General features: G+C 35.1%; 1 protein-coding gene across 1 annotated transcript; it reads left to right on the plus strand.

Moving 5' to 3' along the window:
• Positions 1-7076: 7076 nt before the first annotated feature.
• Positions 7077-7715, plus strand: LOC107782475 (uncharacterized). The gene has a single exon (XM_016603361.2). The coding sequence runs from the start codon at positions 7077-7079 to the stop codon at positions 7713-7715; it is 639 nt and encodes a 212-aa protein (XP_016458847.2).
• Positions 7716-7974: the final 259 nt, after the last annotated feature.

A 7974-nucleotide genomic window follows, 5' to 3' on the forward strand; every position in this document is an offset into this window, starting at 1 on the left:
CATGGCGAAAATAGCCCTATCACGTCTCAAACAATTGAACAGGTAGTCTAGACATGATTTCTAACATGAACAATATCCCACGTAGTCACATAAACGAAGAAAACATGATGTCAAAGAAGAATGATAGCAAAATAAGGCATGTAATAGTCTAGGAACTACCCGCATAATGAATACCTCGGTGCACGCACTCGCGCCTGTTACCTAGCACGCGCATCACCCCAATACGTCTCATATAAGATAGTTCTCAGGTTTAAATACCCTCAAATAAAAGTTCAAATATGTTATTTAATTCGAACAAGCCAAATATAATACGAGAAGCCAAACAACATTCTAGAAATGCCATTCCGCGCAAATCAACCTCTGAACGACTCGAAACTAGCCAAAAGCAACTCAAAACATCAAATAATACCTCAGGAAACAATCACAAATGATAAAGGTCAAATCTTTACACATTTACTCAAAGTCAACCAAAAAAGTAAAACTCGGGCCCATACCTCGGTACCCAATAAAACTCACAAAATTTGACTGTCCATTCAATTACTAGTCCAACCATACTAATTTCACTTATATCCGACTCCAAATCGATGTTCAAACCTCAAAAATTCATTTTAGGAAAGTTTAGACAAAAACTTCCAATTTCTCTTCTGAAATCATCAATCAAATGCCAACAAAGAAGATATAATCATGGTATATAATCAAAATCGTGTAGAAAACTCTTATCCCAATCCATTTGGTGAAAATTACCTCCAAAATGACATTACAAAGCTATTTCAATTCCTGGAACCAAAATCCGAACCCGATATCATCAAAGTCAACTCTCAATCAAACTTATGAACTTTCCAAACCTTCAAATTTCCAACTTTCGCCAAAATAGTGCTGAAACCTTCTAGAAACATTCAAAAGCAAATCCGAGCATACGCCCAAGTCCAAAATAAACTTTCGGACCTAATGGAATCATCAAAACTCCGATTCGAGGTCAAATACCCAAAAGTCAAACTTGGTTAACTCTTCTAACTTAAATCTTCCTAGTTGAGAATCATTTCTCCAAATCAATCCCGAATCACCTGAAAACCAAAATCGACGATTCACACAAGTCATAATACATCATATGAATCTCTTCAAGACTTTAAACAGCTGAACGGAATGCAAATGCTCAAAACGTCCGGTCGGGTCTTTACATTCTCTCCCACTTAAACATACATTCGTCATCGAACGTGCCGAGAGTCATTCCAAAGCCATCAAATCTCTGTGTAAACTCATCGTGGACAAACCTGGGGTGATCTCACATCACTCCAATCAATATAAGCTTGACAACACAACATAACTAAAGATCCTTGCTTCAACTTAGTCCGTAAACCTTAGAATACAATTTCCAACATCCAAAATTCATTATAAGGCCCGAATCTCACATCAACACAGTCTGAACAGGTTGTATCAACCCATAACCATAACAAAGATGTAATAAAATGATATACCACCTAGCTCGCATGCTCGTAGTAGTAATTTTCAATTATAGTGGCTGCTCAAAAACAGATCCGGTACCTGTGCATTCGACGAGAAAGAAAGAGTAGAAAGATAGGGTTTTCATCGATTTGGTAGTAAATCTCATATCAAATAAATCTCATTCAAAACCTTCGTACACTGCTGATGATGAAAGAAACACGCATAAACTCATAACCACTCATCAATTCAACAAGTCATGGAGATCTCTCTCGCCCGACAAGAACCAAAGCCAAATTATAAGTAGACTTCCAATATTATTCTTTCAAACATACCGTACTCAAATATAATAGAACCCATTCTAGGTCCAATGACCTCATCTCATCAAAAATCGCTATTCTATTGGCATGCCACACCAATACAACCTAAAGTCACAAACCGTGCAACACATGCACCAATAAGCAACATTTCAAATGTATTCAAACATGCAAAATGACTCAAATGAGAGAACCATCCCTCAAGCTCAACAAGTGCCACCACAAATGCAATGCTATGAACCCATCATACATAGTAGAACCAAGACGCATGAATATATCACAAAGGCTCATATCCCAACATATCCCCGGTGCAATGCGTGACCCATCCAAACAATGGTCCATATAAAATACCCCAAGCAGCAATGCTCAAAATTAACAACCACACACAATTCGATATCAAGTACACGAAGTGCATGACCATAACCACAAATAAGCGAATAACACTGCCCGGAAAGACCATAACCGAGGTGCAATCAACCATTCAACACCCCTAGAGCCATCTTGCTTGAATTCCGCTACAAGGTCCAAACAGAATGCATCAAGTGTACAATTAACCAACAGAACAATCCATTGTAGCATAGAAGAGTAACACCTAGATCATATCAGAACATGAACCAGCTTAACTCTAACCGAAAGACACACCCCTCAACTATAATAGTGTTGAGCCAACAAATTTGACCCAGTGTAGAATACACCTCCTCATTGGGCCTACCTATTACATCTCACATTTTCGTACGTTAAAAGTTTCTTCTTCAGTTAATTAACATAGACTCGGGAATGAAATTATCTTGAAATTAACGTATTTATTCTATTTATAATAACCGATAAGTAAGTATCATGAAGGGTACACAAATTAAAGAAAACGAGTTTCGTTGAAGGTTGCTGATTTGGGATAAAATACGGGTCGAGCGATAATACCCGATATTTACGGACTAGTACTATACAAGGTATCATATGACCATGATAGAATGATGTATAAGATGTAATAAAAATAAGTAGAATTTTAAGTAAATTGAGACAATTCTTAATTATGCGGGTAATTGGTTAGTTATTGGGTAACATGACATTACATAATTAAGTAACAACTTATCAGATAAGACCAAATATCCCCCCTCTAAAAAACGTGGTAGTAACCCGCTATTGCTACATATGAATAAGTAGTCATATAATATTAGGTGGTAACTAATGTGTTAGATATACACTACTTCATTTTTAACAAATTCAATATTTTAATCAAATGGATCACTACTTCATTTTTCTAACGTTTTCAAGACTACAATTGGATAGGAGGTTTGGTACCATAACATTGAATTTTCCTACAAAGTTCCTACAACCATAGACATTAGCATTTTTGCAATCCAAAACGTTAGCCATTAAGTAAGCACTACAACCAGACGTGAAGAAGGATTTCTTCAGTTCTAACGCTACAAGTGATTTCTTCAACCAACAAGATTTCCTGGCACAGTAGCAAACATCTTATGGGGATCGCCTGAAGCAGCTTGAGGTGCGGATTGAAAAGATGGAGCGGTGTGAGGTTGGAGACTTGCCAAAGCTTCGTGATGAGGAGGCTTTTTCTTTCTAAGGAACGGTTTTAGATGTTTTAGCCATTATTATTGTTGAGAAATTCGAAAGAAGAGAAGGAGATGATGCTGTAGCAAAGATTATAAATGTTGTGAAGGGGACCTATTTATAGCGGTAATCTTAACAGTTTGGGGAAGCTAATGGCCGACCATCAGTCATCTTCAATAAATGGCCTTGGGAACTATACAGAAGCGACCTTTCAATCACTTCAGTCACTGACGTCACAGGATTAACATCATGATCGGGTATCAGAGCATCGAGGATCAAATCGTTTCTTATCATTTTACTCTAAGAAACGCGTGGACTATCTGTATACGGTCAAAATCAGGTATGCTCGATTTTATGGGCTCGAAGGGTCGCTTCAAGCCCGAGTTCAGGATGGGTCGAGTTCGAGCCTGATGGACCAAGTTCGAGCCCGATGACAAATGCAAAGCTCGAGCATCGAAGTATGCGATGGGCATCGAAGCCGAGTATGACCAATCCCGAAATGATACCGTTATGGGTTTGTAACAGAATGAACAAGATTCCTGCCACGTTCCCAAGATCATGGCGTAAATTCCAGAATGGATTTGTACGAGTTAGTACTATTCCGTACTAGGCGGTTAGACAGCTGTCCCAATAAGATTCCTTACTGTAAATAAAAATGTACCTTATTTAGGGTTCCCCTATTATATAAAGGGGACCCCAATCATGTGTAACCATCATCAATCATTGGCAAAAGAATACACTCTCTTACTTTCTTGCTCATTGCTCACCAGAATAGTCCTTTAACTTTATTGTTCTTACTTTATTGTTCTTGACCTACCTCGAGACCACCTTAGCTCGAGACTGGCTTGCACACTGGTTTGATTTTACTTATTTCTTTCTTTTATACGTTAGATTTTTTGATTATTAATTAGTATTGAACTAACTCACATATCTTTAAAACTATAAATCAAGTTTAATTGTTACTCGTATTTTCGAGGTAAACAACATGTTAATTAGGATCGACGTTCACACGAATATGTATTGTTTCTTTCTTTAAGATGCAAAAGTTGCACATGAAAGATAAGGAGAAGTGGAGCAATATGTTAATGAAAGGAACAAGGCGAAATTTAGGGAATGAGAAAATCATAGAAAATCACAGACATGTACACTACCTATTAACCATGGAACCAGGTACACATCTTTTCCCTTATTAGTTGGTAACTATAGAAATTCATAATGACAAATAAAGTTCTCCATGAATAGCCTGCAACCCTTATTTGAGTAAATATCTTGAATTAGTTTGAATAAAAGAAACACTTTGGAACAGAGCTTCATAATATCCAACTGCAATGAATTCTTCCCCAAAAAAGTAGCCTAAACATTCAGAAGAACAAACACAAAATTGAATAATAATCCTACCTTAGTCAAATACATTAACAAAATATTTGCAAGAAAGCCAGACAAACTAAAATTAAATGAGGAGTCCAGGCTTTTTCGATTCAAAAAAGAGTCCAAGTTTTTCCTTTATTAAGCAAAATTCCTTAAAATAATGCATGTTCATTTAACTAATAAAGAAAAGAGAGCAAACACAGTGATATTACATAGACAAGGAAACACCCAAAAAAGTTACGAATATAAATTAATGCAATAATTAAACAGAAGTTTCACGTTAAGCGCCAGCTAACATACCAATCTAAACTACTAAGTCACAGAAGAGCTAAGCAACTATTGTGAGGAAACATTTTCCGGCAATGCTAGCATTCAAGGTTTATTTGGGGCGTACAATATTCAACAACAATTCAATTATAATATGAGCAAAAATGGTGAAACACTCACGTGCGGTAACTTTGAATAGCCATTTCATAGCCCTGACTCCTGAGTGTCCTGACATATATAGAGTTCAAGAAATATCAACCGGTAAGAAGTACAAAATTTTATGCAAATAATCGATTCAATCTTTGTCAAATCACTAAGAAAAACACATTTAAACTAAATTATCAACACTAAAAGAAAGAGGACTCTCTGTACCATTACTCGTTACAACCATCTCGATAGAGAAACCCATCAAATTTCGGGGAAAAAGGGACTGATAAGAAAAAGAAAAAAGAAAAAACCTAAAATAAAAGAAAGCCCATTGAGAAACATCAAAGCGGTAAGGCTTTATTTCAGTTTATTTACAAGTTTTGAAAAGAATTCTTTGGTTATTCTTTTGTTTCAATCTGTTGCATGATTTTATTGATTGACTTGATTTGTTTCTCCCTCTTTTTTCTTAGTTAGCATCTATAGTTTAAACATGAGAGATTTTATGTAACTCAATTAACACAAGATTATACATAAACCAACTTTGAAATCAAGTATTTCCGTTGTGTCAAATTCATGAATTATGAAAGTGAGATATCATGAAATACCCAACTCGGGGTAATTAGGTTGGAAAACAACCATCAAGATTTGATTACACAGTGAAGGATCTTTCATTTGACATTTGAAAAATAAATTCTTATTTTCCCTTAGCACGTGCTATTCTGTTGCTTCTACTCGTTCAACTCTACAACAAAGTATAAATGGTGGGGTCTTTCATTAAATATGTTGGTGTTAGTGATGTTAACACCGTAAATAAAGATGTAGTAGCAATTTGAATCTTTGTTTGCTTATTGAGTTCATTACCTTCAAAGAAGTCAAAACTGTAGGTTAGTTGCAAACTTGAAATCCAACTGTCTTGTTTCTTTTTTCTGCTATTCACTTTTGTGGTCATAATGAGAGTGAAGATTCCAAATATAAAGGTCTTTTCTTTAACTTTTGGAATTTTATGGGGATAAGCATTCGGACGTGGGAAAGGTAATATTACATAAAGCTCCACAAAAATGATATGATGATTTGTCCAGTAATTCAAAAGGATAATGTGGATGCTTATGCTAAAGAAACAATTAAAGCTATCCTCAAAGAGTTAGATGATGATTTCTTTGAGATATTAGTTGATGAAATGACTTCTCACATAAAGAGAAAATGGCACTAGTTATACGATATATTAACAAAAGTGGGGAGGTGATAGAGCGCTTTATGGCTGTTGTCCATATGAATGATACATCTGCACTATCATTATAGAAAATAATTAATTATTTGCTTTTGGTTCACTCGTTAAGTTTATCCAAGTTACGTGGACAAGGTTATAGCGGAGCTAGTAATATGCAAGGAAGAATAAATGGCCTGAAGTCTTGTTTAGTCCATCAGTTCATCCAAATTACGCGTTCATTGTTTTGCCCATCAGTTGCAATTGAGACTTGTAGCTCTTTCTAAAAAGTATCTGGATATGAATAATTTTTTGATGTTGTCACGAATGCATTGAATCATATCGGAGTATATTTTAATCATAAGAAATTACTTCGACAACACCAAGTAAAAAATCTAGAAGAATTACTTAAATCTGGAAAAATAATTACTGGGCAAGGATTGAATCAAGAATGTGGACTCCAACAACCAGGTGATACTCTATAGGGATCCCATTTTAAGACCTTGAAAATTTTTATGATTATATTTTCTTCAATTATTAATGTGTTTAAAGATATGCAACAAAATAGTTCTCATTCTCTTGAGAGATTTGCAGCAAAAAATCTTTTGGGCAATATTCATGAATTTGAATTTGTATTTTTGTTGCACTTGATGGTCAAGATGTTTCTTCTTACAAATGAATTGAACAAAGCTTTATAAAAGAGAGACCAATACAACATCAATGCTATGAGCTTGCTTGACCTTATAAAGACAAGATTGCAAACGATGAGAGAAAGTGAATTGAAGTCTTTGATGAATGAGGTTTACTCATTTTGTGGTAAACATGATATTATGATTCTCAAAATGGATGAAGACTATCCAAGGTCGAAGCGCAAGAAGTCTGAAGTTTCTTATGCACATCACTTTCGTGTGGAAGTATTTTATGCAGTTATTGATTTGCTACTTCATGAGCTAAATAGACGTTTTGATGTAGTGACTAGTGACTTACTTCTTGGTATGACTTGCTTGAATATGGTTGATTCATTTGCTAATTTTGACAAAGACAGAATAATGATGTTGACCGAGTATTATCCTAGTGAGTTTGATGACAACAAGCTTCGAGATCTTAGTTTTCAGCTTTATAGTTTCATTGTCTATGCTCGAACGTGTGATAGAAAGTTTGTCAACTTGAAGGGTATTAAGGATCTTGCTATAGTGATGGCAAAGACAAAATTGGATCAAACTTGGTGTCATATTTATTTACTTGTGAAGCTTACTTTGATTCTACCTGTTGCTACTGCAAGCGTGGAAAGAACATTCTCCTCAATGAAGCTCATAAAAAATAATCTATGTAATAGCATTAGTGAAGAATTTTTGAATGGTTGTTTAGTTTTTAATATGAGCGTAAGGTATTTGCAATTGTAAGCAATGATGCTATTATAGATAATTTTTAAAGTATGAAAACTCATCGAGTACAATTGTAAATTGTGATAATGAAACTAATTATTTTTATCTCCCTAAGTTATTTTACTGTAAGTATTTATGTCATCAAACTTAATATTTATCTTAAAAGCAATGGTACACCCATCTTTTTGGAATCCTAGATCTGGCTCTCTCGAGGTCAGATTGTTATTCGGGAAATTAGAATAGGTCTATTTCATCATTTAGAACTTGTGTGCAAAGT

The sequence above is a fragment of the Nicotiana tabacum genome, chromosome 16 (assembly GCF_000715075.1).
Source record: "Nicotiana tabacum cultivar K326 chromosome 16, ASM71507v2, whole genome shotgun sequence".
In the NCBI taxonomy this organism is placed as follows: Eukaryota; Viridiplantae; Streptophyta; class Magnoliopsida; order Solanales; family Solanaceae; genus Nicotiana; species Nicotiana tabacum.